This window comes from Sphaerodactylus townsendi, linkage group LG01, assembly GCF_021028975.2.
Source record: "Sphaerodactylus townsendi isolate TG3544 linkage group LG01, MPM_Stown_v2.3, whole genome shotgun sequence".
NCBI classification, from domain to species: Eukaryota; Metazoa; Chordata; class Lepidosauria; order Squamata; family Sphaerodactylidae; genus Sphaerodactylus; species Sphaerodactylus townsendi.
The window spans coordinates 115,164,413-115,187,626 of record NC_059425.1 but is presented as its reverse complement, the minus strand read 5'-3'; the positions used below and the strand labels follow the sequence as shown (position 1 = coordinate 115,187,626).

Sequence of the window (23,214 nt, the reverse complement as noted above, 5' to 3'; positions counted from 1 at the left end):
CGGGTCCTAACGGGGAACGGAGGCGAGCGGGGGGGGGGCGTTCTAGGTTCTGGTCCGGACAACAATGAAGCAGCAGCCGGCGGTGGCGGCTATGACAACGAGCCCCAATGGCGCTGGCACCGCAGTCCCGGCCTTCCTCAGCAAACTCTGGGCGCTGGTGGGCGACGCGCCGAGCAACCAGCTCATTACCTGGAGCCAGGTGAGCGCCTCTTGGGAAGGCCGCAGCCAGCCGAGGCAGAACGAGATGGGAGAGGAGAAGTAATGACCCCTTAGTTCTCTGCCTACGATGGCCGGGGCTCGCTCTGATCCTCGTCCTCTTTCCAAAAAAGGGTCGGAGGGGAAGCGAAGGGTGCCTGTGTCGGGGATGAGGGGGGCGTGGTCAGGCCTCCATCGCGCCTCGGGTTCCTGGCGGGCACGGGCAGCGGGAGAAGGAGGCCTCTGGCCGTCATGCGCGCACTTGGGAAAGGGGAGGAAAGACTCCTAGCCACCAGTGGGCTGTCAAAGGAACCCCCAAGGCCGTTGTTGGTGCTGTTGCTCGAATGTCTGCATGTGTACAGTTGGGGGGCGGAGGGGGAGCAGGATGTGGATATGACGTGCGACTTCGGCTTGACTGCGAGTGCACGCGGCAGGTCTGTGCTTTGGGGCTTTAAATCTGGAGGGTTTCCTTGCACAGTGGTGATCTTCGTGTAGGGGGGAAACTGTATGGCCCCTTCGTATAATTTCCAGGCGAGCGCGTTGCACTCGCGCGCAGAAGAGGTAAAGGCCGCTACCAGTTCATTGAGATCTGCGGTTGATTGTGTTTACAGCCGGGAAGTAGATAGGACTGCGAATTGGGGATTCTCTAGCATCTTGCTTTGGCCACAAATTTCCTATTTGGTCGTACAGAGTAGCTGTTTCCTTGATTTTAAGTCTACATACCCAGTATAACAGGGATATTGTCATATTTAATATATGTTGAATATAAAAGACTAAGGCGGATTCCACATGGGCCAAAAACAGTGGTGTGAAAGTGGTGTGAATGTGTCTTTCCCCGTTAGGAAAGTGGTTTTCACACCACTGTTTTTGGCCCATGCGGAATCTGCCTAAGTGAAGGAAAATGATATTATTAAGGGTTCTTGTATAGAGAGGGAACGTATACTTTTTAAAGACACATTCAAAATCCTAAATCAAAAACCTATAAGCAAATTTGTAAAAAAAAAAAGGGAGGGGGAGAGCAAACAGCTTGCAGGCTAAGTGCAAATGATAGAACAGTTAAAAGCCTGCCTAAGGAGAAATACTTTGGTCTGGTGACTGAAGGATAACAAAATAGTTGCCAGGTGAGACTCTGTGAGGATGGCATGCCAAAGGTGAAGTGTTACCATTTTAAAAGATCTGTGTCTGGTTGCTGCCTGCATTATTTCTACAAAGGAGCAAGCTTGGAAAGAGGTGCAAAGGGAGCCAGCTTGGAAAGAGGATTTTAACAGGCAGAGTGAATAGTGTGGGAGGAGGTGGCCAATGGAAATCTTTCAGCATAGCAGGAAAAAGAGAGAAGGAAGTTGTGCTTTGCAGATAGGCACAACTCTGGTCTCAGAAATTATCTGTTGGACCCAGCCTGGTTGCTGCTGTTTGGGAGTAAACTGTATTGGGAGTAAACTGGGATTTACTTCAGTATAACAGAATATTAAATAAGGCTGCAAGTCAGTTCACTGTTAGATGAATATAGCTGTGTGCTAGTAAGTAGAATAATAGTGTGCAATTTTGCCTTAGATATTAAAACACTTTAATTGTATTATGATTGTTTTGAGGCCTGTATGAATGGAATGGTGTGAAGAGGAGCTAGGGCAGACCTGGGCATTATACGGCCCGCGGGCCACATCCGGCCCGCCGGATGACCCTGACTGGCCCCCCTGCTGTGCTGGGGAGCAAGGCGCCTTTGAAAGCCCTGCAGAAGCTGGTTGCCTTGGCTGGCGGCTTCTGCGGGGCTTTCAAAAGCGCCTCGCCCCCCTGCCTTTTGGCCCGGCCCTCCACAATGTTTTCTGTTTCTTATGCGGCCCCATGGAAAAAATAATTGCCCACCCCTGAGCTAGGGAGATCAGTTTTCATACATAGTGTTTGTATGACTAAAGCAAATGTCGTCATGGGTTCTCAGAGACATTCATATTTAGCACTGTCAGTCTGGCAACAGGGTTGCTGTATTTTCAGCATATAATGTTTTGTGTCCAGAATATTCTTGTTGCTAAATTTTGATTAGGAACTCAAGGGTATTTGACAAGACAAAGAAATTGTTGAAAAATTCTAATAAATATGCAGAAATGGGTTTGCAACGTAGGTCAATCACTTACTTAACCTGCTGAGTCGAGATAGTTTTCCTAAATTCTTCTCACATTTGTGAAAAACTGGAACTATTTGATATTGTGTCTTGCGAAACCCTAACTGAATGCCTGTAAAAGGTGCTGCACTTCACATAATTCCTGTTGAAGCCTGAAAATGATTGATTTTTTTAGTAATCCACCTTGAGTCTCGGTTCAAAGTTGGGTTATAAATGATGGAAATAGAACCCTCTCACTATTTTTTTTCTGTTCGTTTTCCCCATATATTGTTTGGGCTTCCATCCTAGCAGCTGGGTTTCTGATGCTGGAGGGATTTTGATTGCATGGGGGTGATTACATGCTATTTTATTTATTTAGAATGGGATTTTTCAGCTAGGATTTTTCTAGGTAGCATTCCTGTCAGCACTAATTTTTTTTACTTCTGTGCATGGCTCAAGTGGGACCATTGGAATGCAATGTTGTGATTAGTGGGTGGTGGTGAAATTGCTAGGGAGATCCAGTGTGGTTTAGCAATCAGAATAGATTGGGGAGACCTGGATTCAAATCTCTGCTCAGCTGTGAAACTTGCTTGATGACTTCCAGTAGCCCTCTTCAGTCAACCTGTTTTACTCTACTTCATAGGATTAAGATACAGTGTAGGTGGGGAGAATCAGAAGACACTTTGGAGGAACATGGGATAAGAATGTCATAGGAATGGCTGGATAGTCATGCTGAGTCTTCTTTCTACAACTTGTATGTTTGACTTAAGATGAGGTTTCAAATAATTAACTGTTCCATAAGATATCATTGCTGCTACCATAGCAGCTGTAGGATCAATGTGTTCAAGCTAGTGTCTTTTATTGACTAAGAAAGTTAATTGTGAACAAGTCCAGAAGTTCCCATCTTAAACATTTTGAACTTTGTACTCTGCAGACAACTGTTCTTTTCAGTATGGAAATAATATTGATCTGTCTTTGAAAGGTATTACAGTGATAACTAAATTAAGTTTCAATGTTGTTTTAACTGGGGTTCTCCCTTTAAGGTGGATTTAAAAGGAGAATCTGGGCTCCTTAGTTTAAAAACCATTGAAAGTAATGCTGTTTGGGGATGGATTCCAGCATCACAGCGGCTTCCTACGGCAGTGGGGTGTGTGTGTGCAAAACTCAGATTTTGCACCGGCCTTTATTTTCCCTAGCTATGCCTCTGACTGGAAAGGAGGGCAAAAGGGACTGCTGGCTGGGAGCGCAGCCAGGGCGGGCAGGGCGGGGGAGTCTGCCGTCCCCCACCTTGGAGAGCTGCTTTTATAAGCACTGGGGCTTGGGGGTCGGGGGCAGGTGGGGACATGGCCCTGCCTCCGAGCCCACCCCATAAAAAATCTTTAGCTACATCACTGCCTGCACCCAAGTGGCAGCCCTGGACTTCCTTTTGGTCTCCCATCAGAAATAACTAGGGCCTTAACTTCTAAGGTCAGCCATCAAGGTCAGGTCACCCTTTCTAGTATGATAGATGAAAGGAATTGTTGCATGTGTCAGCCTGCTAAATATATACTAGAAATCTACAGTCAGGAAATTAGTTTATTATTTACTCAGTATGGAATGAAAATGATGCAAAATAATTTACATTGCTAAAGACTAATTCTTATTTATTTATTCCCTGATGAGGTTCATCCGTAAAACACAATACAAAAATATAATTATGTAAAACCATTCTAAAATTTCCATCTTTCACCCTAGTCCCTGTCCTAAAAAATGCATACCAACTCAACCCACATAAAGCACAATTTAGGGGAAATCTCTGCTTGTGGGTCAAGGGAAGGCAGGTGGGGGTGGAAGTAATGGGACACCTCAATTGTGTGTAGGGTTGTCAGCCTCAAGGTGCTGACTGAAGATTTTCCAGAATCACAGGTGTTCTCCAGGTGACAGAGGTAACTTCCCCTGGAGCAAATGGCCACTTGGGAGTGTGGACTTTCTGGCATCTCCTTTCCCAAACTCTGTTCTCCCCAGGTTTTACCCTCAAATCTCCAGGAATGTCCTAACCCAGAGTTCACAAACCTCACTCAGAACTCCTAGGAAAGACATTGTCCCCTCCTGACAAGTTCCCCACGTTCTGTGTACTGTTTTTGGTGCCCCACAGAATCCTCTCAACATTCAGTCCCAAGAGAAACCCCCTAAGCTCATGGAATCCCCATAGAGGTCTATACATAAAGCCAATCCCTACAAATTACAGGGTTCTGTATATTTATTTAATTTTTGATTTGATGAAGAGGCATGAATATCTCTGCACAGACAAATTCACAGTTATGAGAACTGTAAAACTAAGCAACTGTGATAATAACTTCTATATGAAAAAATTGTCCAAAATAATTTGACAGAAACCTCTGGAAGAGCATAACAGTGTGAATGGATTAATGGAATTCAAGTACCCAAAAATCTAAACGTTTTATGAATATACAGTCTTTTTAGCCAAATAGGGCCGATCTTGGTGTCCTTACTGCCGAATGAAATAAGGTTAAAAAAAATCTTTATTTGAAGAAAGAGCATTCCAGCAAGCAAAAGGGCAAAGATACACTCAATCTTTGGGAGCCTAGCCTTCTATACAAAGCAGTAAACATTACTGATACATGGGCAGTACAGCCTTCAAGAGCCTTCATATATCCCATAATGAGACTTCCATCCTTTTGAATTCCTGCCTTATCTAATATTACCGCACTGCTAGGCAGCCTCTCCATCGCCATAGAGATAGCCTTCAAACTTTTAGAGGCAGACATTCTCCCCCATACTAGTGTTCTTCTGAAACACTAGGCAAGAAATGCATCACCCTTTCTATTCGCTTCAAGCAGTCTGTAGCAAGTTTGTCTTCGGCACGGACCACTTGAAATGGAAGGTCTTTGGTTCATAAACCAATAGTCAGATTTCTAATTGTGAGTTCTGGGTCCGGTGCTCCCTTTACTGTCATTCATATGCAGTGGCTGCTTTCACGTTGCAGTAGGTTGACTGTGAGAGGCACCAAGCTTAGTTTCTTTTTCCCTCCCTTCCAATTGCATGCAGAATACTGTTGAAAGTTTCTGCATTTGGATAGCCTTGTTTGTAGCTTCAGATTGATGTAATATCTGAATACTAGTGGATAGGTAAATTGGTGATTATTCTCTCTCCCCCCCCCCCCTTCTAATCTCGTGTTCATCCTGACACCTGCATTTGGGGCCACAGCCTATGCCCTATGTTGTTTTGTTCAGGGCTTCCCAAACCTCAAAACCTTTGTCTTGATCTGTGAAAGAAAGCAGAAAAAAATCCACTTTCCCCATGTGGGCATTTGTAGAAATTCGTATGGAAGCTTTATTTGACTTGACTTTTGATACTGTGTTGAATTGTTCCATTACCTTTCTTGCTTTCAACTATAGGATTGTTTCTTTTTTTAAACGTTTGACTTTTCAGACTGCTAGTGGTATCTTCTTCCAGTTACAGATTGCTCAATGATATTCCCACATACATCTGTAAACAGTTCAATTTGGGATCATTACAAGTTTAATATCCTCGACACAGTTTTAATTCTATTGTCGAAGGCTTTCATGGCCAGAATCACTGGGGTGTTGTGTGGTTTCTGGGCAGTATGGCCATGTTTAGCAGCATTTTCTCCTGATGTTTTGCCTGTATCTTCAGAGGATCCGCTGAAGATGCCAACCACAGATGTAGCTGAAGATGCCAGCCACGGATGCAGGCGAAACGTCAGGAGAAAATGCTGCTAGAACACAGCCATACAGCCCGGAAACCACACAACACCCCAGTTTTAATTCTGATTGTATTTCAAGGCATTTTAAAATTCTTTTGGGGAATTGATTGCTTGCGGTTAAGAAATTGCTTGCTATAGCCAAACTAGTATGATATGTGTAATCTTAATTTCAGAATGGCCAGAGTTTCCTTGTGTTGGATGAACAAAGGTTTGCAAAAGAGATTCTTCCAAAGTACTTCAAGCACAACAACATGGCAAGCTTTGTGAGACAACTGAATATGTGTAAGTTCTATAACAGTGTGCTGTTTTAAATATAGATGTCTTGCCTAATGCAAACTCGAACTGAGAAATATAATAGAGGCTTTATCTCTTACAATGATGGCTTCTACCTGTCACTCAAATCTACTCATTTCTGTGATGTCTGAGAGATAATACATGCAGCTGCAGTCTTTCACTCAGATGGCATATGATGAAAGCAAGCAAAATACAAGTTTAGAACTACTTATGCTGAATCTTTAAAAACAAATTCAGGGAGAAGGGCAGTTGATGCTGTCCAAGAATGAATTCAGAATGGGACAGCCCTTACAACTACACCCATGCAAAGAAATATGTTTTGAGTTCTGACAAGTGAAAAAAATGTATACCATGTAAGATTAGAGCAGATGAGTGAAGCCATGACAAATATCGTAATATCATCCAGAGTGAGCAAGTATTGCTCTGTATTATAGTAGGGCAAGTTCATATCCTGGTCTAGGAGGAACATGAAAAATATGAATTCAGTAGCAAAGTTTTGTAAATGCAGCATGCCAAAAGCACACTGCTTCTCTGATGGAGACCTGTGTAGCTGCCATAGTGCTGCTCTGTGAGTTTACATGGGGCTGTGTTATGGCAACTGCATGTGTGGCTTTCATCTTCTCTCTCTAAAAAGGAGGGTGGCTTGTTATGGGTGATGCTTTGACAACTTCCTGTCTTCCACTGGGAGTCACCCCGATCAGTTTTCTTCCACTCTCGATAGGGAAGTGTGACTTTGGAGAAAAAATCCTCTCCCTTTTTTACTTGTCTTTCAGACTTGGAGGAGTGTCCCCTAACCTTTCCAACCTGTCTCTCTTTCTCTTCACACCTTTGTTTCACACCCTGCTCTTTACTCTGCTTTTTCTGTTGTCTTCAAGACTTTTTCCCATTCCACCTCTCTCTTCTTCTTCTTAATGGTCCTGCCTGGAGCCAGGTAGTGAAAGTGCTTAAAACCTCACCATAGAAAAGGTGTGAAAATGGCATCTTAGGCACAAATGGCTCTATTGGATGCCAGTTTGGCCCAGAGAGCTACGATGGCAAGCCTTCGTTTGAATCCCCACCCAGATGGACTCCCTGAGCACCAGAATGAATCTTCAGGGGGTTAATATGTAGTCTCCCCACCCCCGTTACTAGGTAGTAGGCGAATGAAAACCTTCCTCAGCTGAGTTTATAGGACTTCTAAGGAGAGTCTTGAGGGAATAACTGCAAAGGGATGTGAGAACCCTATCTTGGGGGTCCAAACATTCCAAGCTGAGATCACCCTTGCCTACCCCCAAGGAAAGGTCAAGTCTCAGAGAGGGACAACACATAATGGCAGTACCTTAGCCACGTTAGGCAATATCTCAGCCATATCATGGGAGACGGGGCTATATTTTAATCCTGTCAGGGGACAGCAAGATTTAACTACTGAGGAAGGCATTCTGAAAGTGTGATTAACTGTGGAAATCATTCTGATGGTTATTTGCCAGATGCCAACTAATGGGGAGATCAGCATTGATTTTTATTGCCAACAGACCAGGAGACTAGCTGAAGTGAGATCTTAATTTTCACAATCCCTTCTTCCAGGAGAGTTTATACATATGTTGATGAAAATGGCAAAGTGGACAGTCATCTGGTTAAGTTTTTTTGGATGTTATAATACTTGTATGGATTCTTGGTACTTGTAGTGACAGTAAACAACATATACCAAATTGGGATATTTATATTGTAATATCAATATATATTTTGGATATATTGTGCTCCCAGATATGACTTTCACTGCTTTATGTATATTATGTAGCCCCTCGGGGATGGGGCGGTCTAGAAGCCCAAAGTATAAATAAATAAATAAATAAATAAATAAATAAATAAATAAAATGTATGTATTTATTGTGATTCTTGAGCACTTGGCACTTCTTGCACCTGAAGTGGCATTAATTAAATGTTTGCACAGGAGCTTGGTGCCCAGTTATATTTTATAGCTAGAGTATGGTGGCCTTTATACTGTTAGCATAGAGGGACAGGCTCATCCTGTTGGGATCTCTGCTTTCAGTGGCCCAACAAGACAACCTGCCTCCTCCCTCATGGAGGCTAAATATCGTTCTTTCAGCTCTCACAGAACCTCCCTTTGAACCCTTAAGGGCAGTTCCCCTTAAATGGATTTGTATGAAGACTGTTGGTGACTTCACCTAGGAGAGTGTTGGACTTAGGAGACCTGTCAGCCAAAAAAGGCGGGCAGCCTCATCTAAGAGACTGTGTGCTGCCATGTCAGCTGCCACCCCCAAAGAGACTTCATTTCAATGCAGAGAGGCTGGAAAGGCAAAAAAGCCTCCCTGCCACCAAGAAGCCCCATTAGCTGTAAAAACCTACACCACCCTTTTTGGTGCCATAAATCTGAAGCCTTGTCCACCAGCGTAACATGGCAAATGGTCGGGAGGAAGCTGAGTAAAGTCAGCTCCTCCCTTGGCCACACTCTGGTTATGTCGGGACACTGGTGCCAGCGTTCGGTATCATGTTGCCACACTGTTGGGGGGGGGGGGGGCACTCTACAGCTGCACTCCAGCAACATTGCCTATCTTTCAGGATAAATACTGGGGTGGGAAAATCCATCAGCGTGGCTGCACACTGCTCCCACAGGTGGATTTACCCCCTTCCCTTTGGGTGGGGTTGCTATGTATCTTCCACAAGGACAAGGTGGTACTCCAGCTGATCCTTACCTTTATTCTCATGGTAAACTCAACCATCTGCAGGAGTCACGAGATTCATCTCCCATCCTGTTGTCCACATCTTAGTCACCCCAAGAAGAGAGAGGATTTTTCTTTAGGCCTCCAGAGGGTCCTCTGAATTTATCTGTGATGGACCCTGTTTTCATTTCATTAACTGCCCCAAATAAAATGAAGGTGTCCAGAGTCACCATCAGCTTATGCTATTCAACAATACATCTCCCATGTATGAAACAAAGATGGCAGGATTTTTTGTTGTGTCATTACAGAATTTGGAGATATTTTGTTCTGATGAATGAGAGCTGTAGCCTTAAGTATCCAATAGTGTCTGCATAATTTGTTTTTGTTTTTTTCAGATGGTTTCCGTAAGGTAGTTCATGTAGACTCTGGTATCGTCAAATCAGAGCGGGATGGCCCTGTTGAGTTTCAGCACCCTTATTTTAAGCAAGGACGGGAAGATTTATTAGAACACATTAAAAGAAAGGTTGGTGACAAATTCTACTTAACCATTTCCCCCCGTGTTCAAATTCTCATAGCCATTAAAGCACTTTGACTTTTAAGTTGTTTTCTTTTAAAAAGCTAGAACTGTTAACACACTGGCAACTCCGACTGATATTTAGGCATTCATTCCTCCTGATGTTCTTCATTGTAAGTAGTAGAAATCAGAGTGCAGTAACATTTTAAAATATTTTTCAAGAGTTACCATTTCTGCCAACACCAGCACATTGATCAATGACCATTCATCTTAATTTTTTACGTAGTAGTTTTATTCTTATGCAGACTGTGCTGTTTTCTTACGTACAAAGAGGATGCAGACATATATGGAGTAAGAAGTCTAGGTTCATGTCAGTATTTGGCAACTTCACAGCTGTATAGCCATAAATATTTAATAGATAATCCTCAAGTAGTTGGATAGCTGACATTTGTAGTGTTCATTTGTGCAGGTTTCTTCTTCAAGACCAGAAGAAAACAAAATTCGTCAGGAAGACCTATCTAAAATCATAAGTAGTGCTCAGAAAGTTCAGATTAAACAAGAGACTATTGAATCTAGACTCTCTGCTTTGAAAAGGTACATTTTATGTAAAAATTGGGGTTTGTGTTTTCATAACTTAATTTTCAGAAGAAGAGTATTAAATCAGGAAAGGTTAGTTTTATTTATTTATTTGCTGATCTAGAAAACTTCTAGTTCAGATCTGTATCTGTGTCATCGGTAGTGGTTTACAGGAAAATATAATTTAAGAATTCAAAGTACATCAGTTTTCAATTCTTAGACTAATTATTAACATTTTTAAACAGAGAAAATGAATCTCTTTGGCGTGAAGTAGCAGAACTGAGAGCAAAACATTTGCAGCAGCAGCAAGTTATTCGAAAGGTAACTATAACCTTTGTTCTTTTTCACTCAGGATTAGAATTAATCTATAACAGAAGTGTAGGAATGGGAAGAGAAGTATAAACTGTGCTGTCATAGCCAAAAAAAAAGGGGGGGGGGTGTAAACTGGAGATGGTTTCATAGTAGATTAAAAAGCAAAGCATCACCCAGTAGTAGAAGCTGGAGGAGGAATGATGTAGAAAATAGTTTTAAAATGATCTGGACATGATTTAGGCAGCCGATGGTGAGAAATTCAGTTCACATGTCTAGAAATGCTTCTTTATCGAAGATCTGATTTATGGTTGTCTCTATTCTAAGTTTTTATCTAAAAATGTTAACTTAATTTCATTTTAATTTTGACAAACAAATGGCAATTTGTTCTCATGATATGGAACACTTAAGCATTGTTTACATTTTTCTCTGCAGATTGTACAGTTCATTGTTAGCCTTGTTCAGAATAACCAGCTTGTAAGTTTGAAACGCAAGCGGTAAGTGGTTTTAGGTGACCTTTGGAATTTTAAAACAAATTTTTCATTAAACAGCATTTGCAGAGGCCATATTTCTAGCTTTCTTCACTAACTATGTGTTGTTGTTTTTGTTTTGTGTTAGCCCATTGCTTCTGAATACCAATGGGGCTCCAAAGTCCAACTTGTTCCAGCACATAGTCAAAGAACCTGCAGAAAACAAACATCCCGTGAGTTCAGTTTGAAGTTTATTTATGCAAAGTAGAAGAGTTCAGGCTGAAGTCATAGTTCAGTGGAACGAATAAAGCTGTTCTGACAAGAGCAGAGAGCAGTACAAAATGAGAACAATCCATCCTTTTTTTCATGTTACTAAGGAAAGAACATATTGAGTGAAATCCAGAATATAAATTTATATCATAATGAGCAAGTTTGTTTACATTTTTGAAAGAGGAGAAAATATTTACATCCTATGACCTGTGGTGTGGTTTCTTGATCACTCCTTAGATTGGTCCTCAACTACATCTATGTCAGTCAGTCCTCTCATCACTTGATGATTCACAGCTAAGTATGTTACCTGTCTTCATTAAAACATATTGGCTTAATTCACATCACATCAAACCATGGTTGAAGACCAAGAATGAAAAAGAAAAACTGGGCTGAGTGGGAGGCAAGGGAAAGGCTGTGGGACACCACAGGAAGGGAAAGAGGAAAAATGAGGATAGTGTGGAGCGGGGGATCAGGATGGATGCAGTGAAATTCCTCCCTGCCCCCCCCCCCCCTGAGTCCTTGATCCCATGCTTTTAAGTTTATAAAGTTTGCAACATTGTAATCGGTTTCTGATTTGCTCTGAAGTATATCTACGTTGGGAGTTTTCTTCCTGGGAACCTTTTTTTTTGTTCATCTTAATTGTGCAGGTACCACTCAACAGGACTGATGGCCTAAAACAAAGAGAGCAGTTGTCAGATGATATAATTATTTATGATATCACTGATGATGTGGTAGATGAAGAAAAGGCTCCAGTTACCCCAGAAACCAGTGAGGACATGACTTCAGATTCAAAGTAAGAAGTGTCTGTGGATGCCTTACTGAAATAAAGACCTTTGTGGAAAAGGGATTTTTGCAGTTTGAGTATCCCCAATAAAGAAGGCTATATTGCTGGTGCTTATCTAATTTGTTCCTGTGAGTGGCATTGTGCAGAATAGTGTCCCTGACTGATCTGTGCTAGAAGGCAAGCTTATGTGTGAGAAGCTGGTACTTCAGATCAGTTCAAAGCTGTGTAGAGCTGTATAAGTATTTGCCAAGTCTCTGAAATCTGCCTGGAAGCTTAGTGAAATAATAGCTTTCAGGTTTGGGGTAAAATGATCTTGTAACTAATGCTGGTGAACCCTATGTTCTGAGCTGTCTTCAAAGACCATTGATATAATATTGCAGTAGTTCACCATGGTTGAAGGGTTAGTGGTAATGCCCCCATGGTTGAAGGGTTAGTGGTAACGCCTTGGAGTCTGCCTATCTCACACAGGTCTTAAGTTAGGGGAACCAAAGAGGAACCAGGCTGCTGGCTCTCAACGTTAAAAAGGTGGCAGAACAGCTTTTAAACTGATCCTTGGGGGAAAGCCGACAGGAGCTGAGGTGACTTCGGTTCGGAATACAGAGTCCATGGGGATGCAGACAGAGAGGGAGGTTTTTCTAAATCAACCACATACAAGCTTGCAGGAGAGCATAGCAGATGAAATGGCTCCACCATAAGTAATAGTGTCTGCCACATAAAGGAGCTGAGAGGGCAAATCACATAAATCCCAGGTTAGGGACAGAGACAGAGTATACAAGTGTCTCTATGCTAATAGTAGAAGCATTCGACCTAAAATGGGGGGTGCTGGAGTACAGAGTTTTGAAGGAGGACATTGATATAGTGGGCATCAAGCTAGAGACATGGTGTGGAATGGAGGGAGAACCTAGTGGGATGCTTTGTTATCCCAGGTTACAGAGCTCCTACAGGAAGGAATAGAGACAGGGCTGCATGTGGGGTGGGGTGGCCCTCTCTACATCAAAGAGAGAGCATAGTGTCACATAAAATAGACAATGCAGGGGAGCTGATTCCTCTACAGAAGCACTGTGGGATAATATCAATGTACCAGGGGTGAAGCATAGTTTAACAGGTAGGAATATATTATCGTCCCCCTGACCAAAAGTTGCAACAAGAGGATTCTGAGATGGAAAAAAAGAAATTAGAGAGGCCAACAAAAGCAAAATGCAATATGTCGTGGTAATGGGCGATTTTAACTATCCCTACACATGAAACTGGAAAAATGCATGTTCAGGGTCAATAGTAATTGGAAAGAACATTCCTGGATATGCTAAATGACCGTGGCTTAAGAGCAGATGGTTTGTAGAACCAACCCTCAGGGGAGAGGTAAGGATCCTAGATCTAATTCTATGTGGGACCCAGGACCTGGTGCGAGGAAGTCGAGGTGTTGTTGAGCCGGATAGGGAACAGAAGCGACCACAATGCTGTCGAATTCCAGTATCTCTGCATGCGAACAAGTGACAACTACTAATGGTAGTTACATTCAGCCTTCAGAAAGGGAAATTTCTCAAAGATGAGGGGGGATAAGTGCGCAGGAAGCTGAAAGGGAAAATCAAGAGAAGTCAAAAATGTCCAAAGGTGCTTGGGAGGTTATTTAAAAACACAGTCTTTAAAAGCTCAGCTTGGAATGTGTTCCGCTTGAGGGTTAGGAAAGTGTTTCAGCGCCCAGTCCAAAAGAAAGCCACCATGGTTAACAAGGGAGGTTGAGGAAATTATTAGGAAAAAAAAGATGTCTTTTAGAAAATGGAAGTCCAACTTAACTGATGAAGAATACCAGAGAGAACACAAATGGTGGCAAAAGAGAAGCAAGTTAGCTGTAAGGGAGGCAAAAAAGGATTATGAGGAACGCATGGCTGCGAACATCAAGACTAGCAACAAACAGTTCTTCAAGTACATCAAAAGCAGGAAGCCGAAGCTAGGGAAGCGGTAGGCCCTTAGGATGAGATGAAGTGGGAACAAAAGGTGTGCTAAAAGATGACAGGGAGATTGCAGAGAAGCTGAATGAATTCTCTGCATCTGTCTTCACCCAAGAGGAGGTGAGGAACATTCCTGCACCTGAACCAAGCTTCTTAGGAGGTGAATCCGAGGAACTAGCCCCTCGGGGATAGGGCGGTATAAAAATCTAATAAATAAATAAATAAATAAATAAATAGTGGTAGACAAGGAAGAAGTTCTGGCAGCCATTGATAAACTAAATGCTACCAAATCCCCTGGCTCAGATTGCATTCATCCAAGAGTTCTTAAAGAGCACAAGCATGAAATTGCTGATGTTCTCACATTAATATGCAACTTATCCCTGAAATCAGGCTCCATCCCTGAAGACTGGAAGATGGCCAATGTCACACCAATCTTTAAAAAAGGGTCTAGGGGGGACCCAGGAAATTACAGGCCAGTCAGTTTGACATCTGTTCCTGGTAAATTAGTAGAATCTATCATTAAAGATAAAATTATTAAACATGTAGAAAAGCAAGACCTGCTGAGGAAGAGTCAGCATGGCTTTTGTAGAGGCAAGTCCTGTCTTACAAACTTACTAGAGTTCTTTGAAGGTGTAAACAGACATGTGGATAAGGGGGAACCAGTGGACATTGTCTACTTGGATTTCCAAAAGTTCCTCACCAGAGACTGTTGAGAAAACTGAGCAATGAAGGAATAAGAGGGGAAGTCCTCCTATGGCTTAAAAACTGGTTGAGGAACAGGAAACAAAGGGTGGGTATAAATGGGAAGTTCTCACAATGGAGAGATGTAAGGAGTGTGTCCCCCAAGGATCCGTTTTGGGACCAGTGCTCTTTAACTTATTCATAAATGACCTGGAAGTAGGGGTGGGTAGTGTGGTCGCTAAGTTTGCAGATGATACCAAATTATGTAGAGTGGTAAGAACCACAAAGGATTGCGAAGAGCTCCAAGTGGACCTTGATAAATTAGGTGAGTGGGCTCAGAAATGGCAAATGCAGTTCAATGTAGCAAAATGTAAAGTGATGCACATAGGGGCAAAAAATCCAAACTTCACATACACGCTACAGGGGTCAGTGCTATCAGTCACAGACCAGGAAAGGGATTTGGGCGTCTTAGTGGATAGTTCCATGGGAATGTCAACTCAATGCATGGCAGCTGTGAAAAAGGCAAACTCTATGCTGGGGATCATTAGGAAAGGAGTTGATAATAAAACTGCAAGGATTGTCATGCCTTTATATAAAGCAGTGGTGCGACCGCACTTGGAGTACTGTGTTCAGTTCTGGTCGCCACATCTCAAAAAGGATATCGAAGAGATAGAAAAAGTGCAGAGAAGGGCAACGAGGATGATTGACGGATTGGAGCACCTTCCTTATGAGGAGAGGCTGCAGTGTTTGGGACTCTTTAGTTTGGAGAGGAGACGTCTGAGGGGGGATATGATTGAAGTCTATAAAATTATGCATGGGGTAGAAAATGTTGACAGAGAGAAATTTTTCTCTGTTTCTCACAATACTAGAACCAGGGGGCATTCATTGAAAATGCTGGGGGGAAGAATTAGGACTAATAAAAGGAAACACTTCTTCACGCAACGTGTGATTGGTGTTTGGAATATGCTGCCACAGGAGGTGGTGATGGCCACTAACCTGGATAGCTTTAAAAAGGGCTTGGACAGATTTATGGAGGAGAAGTCAATCTATGGCTACCAATCTTGATCCTCCTTGATCTCAGATTGCAAATGCCTTAGCAGACCAGGTGCTCAGGAGCAGCAGCAGCAGCAGAAGGCCATTGCTTTCACATCCTGCATGTGAGCTCCCAAAGGCACCTGGTGGGCCACTGCGAGTAGCAGAATGCTGGAGTAGATGGACTCTGGTCTGATCCAGCAGGCTAGTTCTTATGTTCTTATGTTCTTATGTTAGGGGTGAGGGACAAGTTGGCCAGGCTTGCTTTTACACATCTTTAGAATGTGGCTGTGAATTCTAAGACCCACACGTTAAACTCTCAGGGAGGCAGCCAAGATGGGATCACCCTAAAATTAGTATGATAAAGGAGTAGGGGATCATCACCAACAGACAACTTCATATAGGTGTAGAGTAGGAAGAGATATATTATTGAAATGATCCACTAGACATGCTTTTTATCAATAAAATGTTTTACAGTGCTGAACCTTCTGTGTTTACCATAAAAGCAGGCTTAAACTGGTCTAGGAAAGGGGTTTTATCAGCTTAAATTTAAAAACAAAGTCTGCATGGAGTCAGGAATTTGGTTACTAGAAATGTGTGGGTGGGTGTGTCTTTCATGATACTATTTGGACAAGTTCATACACCTTTCTTGAATGGAGACTAGATACCTTATCTTCTATCAAGACAATTTTGTGTAATATTTTTCCCTTACTCACAGCTGCCCTGTTCTTTTTACTAATTACTAGTTAAATTAGAGATTTCCCTGGAACAGATGTCTCAGAATTGTTTTAGCCAGCGTAGAGAGATTTCCTGTACACTGTTCTGTATAGCACAGCAGTTAGTAGTGAATATAGGTCCCTTTTTAAGAAAGTTTGGCTCATCTTTGTTAAGAGCCACTTTAAAATGTCCTTTGGTTTACACATGGCTGTGAGAACAGCAAGGGCTGGAACTTATGTCTGTCCATTTGTAAAGAAAGCCATAAAGAAGCATCAGCAATATGTTATTGCCAGAATGGCAGGTAATAGAGGTTTGTAAGCATGACTAGAATGCAGTCTTATGACTACTTCATTACTAATACCTGCTCAGCATGTATTTCTAAATAGTTTATTACAAAAGCCCTATTCTGTTGAAGGCAGCTAATTCCAAGCAGAACTCTGCTTGTAGAATTGAAGTTTCTTGCACTTATCATGCCCCTTTAAATGTTATCCCTACTGTTTGGAGTGCCTAGGAACTGCATAGAGATGATATGGAGATCTGAAGTGGGATGGGGGGAAGTGGTGACAATCAGACAAACCTTCCACCAGAAGAAGTGTCATTCACAAGCATTGTGACCAAACATAAGCGATAGCTTGGGTGATCCTGGTTCAAAACTTTTTCTAATCATAAAAATGCCAAGTGGTCATAGACAAGTCACAGTCAGTTGTATATCTATACTAAAAGTATACAGTGCTTGATTTCTTACAGAGTTATTGCAAGGATTTCTTTCTAATAGGCTATATGTGAACACTTGGCTTGCACTATAAATAGTATTTTAAGTCACTAGACTCCTTGTTTCAAAGGAAGGAATGTTTATTATTAGGCTGTCTTGAACTTCAGAGAAGAAAACCATAACTAAAAGCCCACTGTAGTTTCTAACAGGAAATAGCTGACTAACTCTACATAACAGTTTGGTGGTAGCTTCATTCCACCTTTTTCTACTTTGTATTGCAGCTGTAGCCATTCCCCTGATATTGTAATTGTAGAAGATGATGATGAAGATGACTACGGGCCTATAATTCAAGAAAATGCAAGTACTGCATCATTAACAGTTCCATCCAGTGATTCTGTCAGTTCTTCCACTGACGGTTCAAGCCCATTAATGTCCAGTGCTGTTCAGTTGAACAGTCAGTCAGCTTTAACTGCAGAAGACCCAGTCTCAATGATGGATTCCATACTCAGTGAAAATGGTGTGATTTCACAGAATATCAATCTTCTTGGAAAGTGAGTAATTTTCTTGACAACTTATAGTTCTAACGTTCACAGTACTCCTTGTTTAAGAATTTCAGGATGAACTGTAATTTGTACTGTAACATGGTTCTCTGAAATGTGTGCGATTTAAGGGCAGGCATTAAGAGTGTCCTTTTCTTCCAGTTTGGAATTCAGTGGTAAGAGGTAATTACAAAGTAATTGGACTTTTGCTGTTATTTGTTTTAGTGGGAAATTTCCATATAGCACATACTTTTAGATGTTGGGTTGTAAAAAGCATAACAAAGCTCCAAAGTCAGTGTGTATGATTAATACATCCCTCTTCCAATGATCAACATGGATCGCTCCTTGGATGTCTTACATTCTGTTATGAGAATTATATTTCAAATACTTCATGTCTGCCTTTTAAACAGCTGGTCCTAAATATTTCACTTTAGATTCCATAGGGACCACAGATCACAATTTGAAGTGTGAAATTTTTTGCGGTGATTTATGAGACTTGGAAAGAGTTTTTGGATTTCTTATAACTGAACTGTAAATGGAAAAGAAACCCCTGGTTGTGTTTCTGATATGATCATAACATTTGAGAATCTTAAAATGACGTGCTCTACACCTTATTTTGATTCATTGATTTATTTTTCCTTAAAGCTAGAGTCTTATGGTGTTTTCTTATACCATCTTAGGGTTGAGCTTCTCGACTACCTCGAGAGCATTGATTGCAGTTTAGAGGATTTCCAGGCTATGCTCTCAGGTCGACAGTTCAGCATAGACCCAGATCTTCTAGTAGATGTAAATATTTACACTTACTTTCATTTGGCTTCTGTTTTCTTTTGAAAGGCCTTTGCTGTGGCAAATGTAGATGTTATCATCTTGTAACTTTTGTCCCGGAGGATTGTCTGTATAAATATTAACTGTAACCTTGAAAGTTTGGAAGAATATTTGCAAAATAGAGGTTTGTACTGGATCTGCAGTCTTGCATTTTGAGAAATAAAAAATCAGGTTGAAAGTAAACTGTTTAGATCTATAATATAGACATTTGTGTTTTGTCTTCAGCTCTTTTCAAGTTCTGTGCAGATGAATCCTACAGGTCATATCAGTAGTACAAAAGTAAGTTTAAAGAGCACATCAATGAGCCAATGATCAATTGTCGCAATTAAAATGGCATGTTACTGTATATTTGTATGTTTTATCAAGGAAATGTGTTATGGATGAGCTGTTTCCAGTACTAGAAATTTGTTTTTAAAAATTACCCATCTGCATTTAAACAGTCTTCATGTTCTGTAGCTGGAGACAGATTTATTTCGGTAGGAGCATACTGTAGTGGTTTTACACTTCAGTAATGCATTTTAATATGTATGATCTATTAGCATCAGATTTGATCCAGATCATGAGAACTGATTTTAAAACTGCATTATTTTAAATACTTTTTCTCTTACTTGAGCTTGTCTCTTATCTGACAAGTAAATATTGGTAGGAGTGGAAAAAAAGGTACTGCTGAGCCTTAACTCCTGAATAATATTCTGAGTGTGGCTTATTACAGTTCCTTCGTCTATATGTTGCTTGTGTGTTGTTAAATACCTCTTAAAAGTTGTTATGGATTTGGATTTATGTTGGGTGTCCCAACACTCACTAAAGTCTTGAGTTCTTTATGATCTTTTCATAGTTGGAAACAAAGGGAATTGAAACCATGAAGACAAATGGCACTCACCCGGCTGATGAAGATGTGCCAGATTCTAATCCTAAATCAGGTTGGTACACAGTAATTGAAGCCCGGATATAATGCAAAGCTCAACAGGGCCTTATCTATGGATAGTTAAATCCAAAGGCTTGAATCATGAATAGACAAAACAGAGCTTTCTAAAAACCTGAGTGAAGGCCCAGATTTGAAGAAGTTGAAGTCTATCTTGCATATACATGCATAGTGATGGATTACCTCCCCCCCCCCCTTCCCCATAAGAGAAGCAACTACCTTTAACAAATGGATGTCTTCTGAGATCTCAGTGTCCCTCGTGGTGGTTTCTCTCAGTAAAAGATGGGGGGATTTGCCTTTTCAGGGTATATTTTGACTCCCAATCCACCCTGATATTTCCTTCCTATTCCTGAGAGAGAACTCAACTAGATAACATACAATTTGTGCCATGCACTGTCTGGATAAGGCTTTGTAGTTTTTTTGAGGTGGGGGTGGAGGCTGGCTGGAGAAATGATACATATTTCAGTCTTTTTTTTTCTTCATAGTATTTTTTAGCTTCATATAAATGTGTTGTGGTTAACAGGTAATTCTTTTGGCTTTTTTATAGATAAGCAGCTCATTCAGTATACTGCCTTTCCCCTTCTTGCATTCCTTGATGGAAATCCCAGTTCAGCAGTTGAGAGTGCAAATTCAGCATCTGAAGGGATGTCTTCTGTAGATAAACCATTAGAAGTAGATGAATTCCTGGAAAGCAGTCTTGATCCTCAGCCAACTCAAAGCAAACTTGTCCGTCTGGAACCACTGACAGAGGCAGAAGCCAGTGAAGCTACGCTATTTTATCTGTGTGAACTTGCACCTGTGCCAATGGACACTGATATGCCGCTATTGAGCAACTAACATAAGAGATGACCACAAAGTATTTATTTAGATCTTTCATAAATTAACATTTTCTGAGAGCGTACAATGTGGAACCTAAAACAGCTGATTCTGTCACTTTTCCACAAGTTCAGTCACAGCAGTTTAAGCGTTTATACAAACATGCAGTTTGTTTACATTAGTACACTTCTATTTGGAACTATATGTATTCAGAATATACTGGATGATCAGATATGCTCAAATAACTTGTTACAGTTCTCTTGTTTGCTTTTGGTCCTAATGTATGACTCAAGTAATTCATTAGTGTACTGTGGGGGAAGGGGTGGTATAGCACTCCTGATTTTACTCTTCTGTACTTTGTTTTTCTATTTTTACAACTTTGTTTAAATAAAACTGTTAAGGGGCCAGAATACTCTATGGTGTGTCATTGACACATCTTCAGTTCTGCTTCCATGAAGCTATATATCCACTAATCAGTATTAATTCTGCTGTTGGATCTTTCTCTTGTTCCCTTTTCACCAGTAGTCTTTTTCCCACTCAGGGGAAGTATATGTCTGGGGGTATAGGACCTAAGCTGGATTAGTTTAAAAGAATAGAAAGTTGATGAAGGAAGGAGGACAGATCCTCAGTCCTTAGCTCATGGATCACTGAAGCAACCCAAAATCACCGCTTTGCTTTAGCCCTTGCCAGTATGGCCAATTGGCCATGCTGGCAGGGGCTGATGGGTTTTGTAGTCCATGAACATCTGGAGAGCCACAGGTTGCAGACCCCTGGTCCCCGTGCTGCACCTTTCAAGAATTTGTCTATTTCAGTCCCAAGTTAGTAATTTCTGTAGGTCTTCATTGATGCATTTTAAAAACCTAATCTCATGCTTGATTTAAGCAAGAAAGAAAAAAGTTACTGGATCATGGTACTTTTCATTACAATGTTAATAGACTTTCTGCCTTTGCACCTCTCCATGTTCTTAGGCATGTGGGTAGCAGCTACAGTTTGAGAGAATAAGAACAGGAGCTTCATATTCTAAACTGCCTTATGCCTACTTGGACTTGTATGGCTTGTTTAACATACCTAGAATGGGGCACAGTAATATTGAATAAAAAGACACTGTACCCTGCTTCAGGACTGATGTAATATAATTTGAATGTTAATCGCTGCCCCATACAGCAGCATGAATTCAAGTGTGCTTTCTGCATTGGTACTGAATTTTTTCCCATTTATGCATATTTGAAATGGGAAAGAAAACATTTGACTGACTAAAAATACTGTACAATGCTATAAATACAACTTCTGAAAATGGGACAATCTCCCTGATACCAAACCAGCTTCAGCATTGTTAAAGTTACACAACATGAATTATTTGTAGTCCCCTTTTGAAGTCTTGTATAAACCAAAGGGACACTGAAAAAGTTTTGATGAAACAGCTTCTGCTGTGTTTACTGGACTGGAAAGCACATTTACCCTCTCCATGAGGTATAGCTCCAAGGGGGTGGGGGGGGGCGATATTGGGCGGGCACCCCTGTAGGGTTGTGGTGGGGGAATTCCGGGGCAGGAGGGGGGCAGAGGACACATCAATGCACTGGGTACTTTTCCTCCTTGCTACACCTCTGCCCTCTCTCCCTCCCTCGCTTCAGAACAGTTGTCCAAAAGCGTGGTGTAAACACTCGAGATAATGTTGGTAGGATCACACGAGAACTTGAAAATGAGACTAGGATAGCAAAGGAGATGAAAACAGGTTGGAAAAAGTGTTATCGATGTGTCAGTGCCAAATGCCTCTGAGCCAGAGTGAGGGAGTTGGAGTGCTTGATGCTCAATGATTTTATATACTGTATATACTCAAGTTTAAGCTGACTTTTTAAACACATTTTTAATGCTGAAAAAGCCTCCCTCGGCTTATACTCAAGTATATACAGTAATTCCAAGATGGCGGCCGGAGCTGGGGCTGCTGTGGGGATCCGGTGAGCACGTTGCTGCTTTTTTTCTAACTCACCAGAGAGCTGTAAAAAACAAGCTGTAAGGACAGCCTGCATAGCATTACTAGGTGGTGTGTGTGTGTTAAAAGAAACCGAGGCATTTCTCTCCTAAAGGTTATTGGTGCATTGCATTCTAGATTAATACAATTCTTCATACAGTAGTTTACTGCCAAATACTGATGTTGCTGAAGAAAAAGAGTTTCTTTGGAACAAAGTTTAGGCTGGCATGGCTATGAATCCCATATTTATTCTACATTTGGAGGAAAACAATGGTTCATTTGTGTTCTTAGAGTGCTGGAACGCTGCTCACTCTGCAACTCTATCTCATCTTGCTCCCAAATCTTGTTTTTAGCTGCTACTGAGTCAAGTTTGAAGGCTTATAGTCGAGTCAATTAAGTTTTCCAGTTTTTTGTGGTAAAATTAGGTGCCTCTGCTTATATTCGGGTCGGCTTATACTTGAGTATATATGGTAGTTGGAATGTCTCAGAAACATGGTGGAATGAAGAAAATCAATGATATGGTAATCTCTGGGTATAAACTCTATAGAGCGAGATGTACGTTGTGTATCAAAGAGACCACAAAATCTAATGAGTCGTAAAAATATTAGGGAACTCCCCAAGAGAAGTGGTGTGGATGGAGGTACTGGACCCTAAGCGCTACTTAAATGTGGGGCTGTACTATTGCCCACCAGACCGAACGCTTTAGGCTAATCTTGAGAGGAATAGAAGGGAGGTGACTAAAGCTGATAATGTTATGATACTCAGTGATTTCAGCTAGTCTCCCATTAACTGGGTAAATGTGATCAAATCATACTATAGAATGAGATGCCTAGACATCATAGATGACTATGCACTGGAACAGTGATCTTAGAGTTGGTCCTGAGCAGGGTTCAGGATCTGGTGGAATATGTCATTGTTGGGAACAGTGTCCAGCATTCATGTCAGTAGAAAGTCACCCATAAGTCTAAAACATTAAACAGCTGAAGCTGAATGTGTCGCTGCTTGTGATGCCTGCAAGGAATTGGAATGGATTGTTACTTTGCTGTTGGACTTTGGTGTAGATGAAATTTTACCAATCACCATGTATGAGGACAATCAAGCATGCATTGCCCTAGTGGACAACGGGTGCATTAAGAAAGGCATGATCAGAGACCAACCTAT

At 41.4% G+C, this 23,214-nt stretch overlaps 1 protein-coding gene across 1 annotated transcript; it reads left to right on the top strand.

The window, feature by feature from the left end:
• The first annotated feature begins 9 nt into the window (after window positions 1–9).
• HSF2 (heat shock transcription factor 2) lies at window positions 10–21,198 on the top strand. The gene is made up of 13 exons (XM_048491993.1): window positions 10–199; window positions 6,188–6,296; window positions 9,364–9,491; window positions 9,952–10,076; window positions 10,304–10,379; window positions 10,803–10,864; window positions 10,986–11,070; window positions 11,755–11,900; window positions 17,264–17,533; window positions 18,202–18,307; window positions 18,572–18,625; window positions 19,182–19,266; window positions 19,816–21,198. Exons 1-13 carry the CDS (start codon window positions 65–67, stop codon window positions 20,103–20,105), a joined length of 1,671 nt encoding a protein of 556 aa, XP_048347950.1. The 5' UTR covers window positions 10–64; the 3' UTR covers window positions 20,106–21,198.
• Window positions 21,199–23,214: the final 2,016 nt, after the last annotated feature.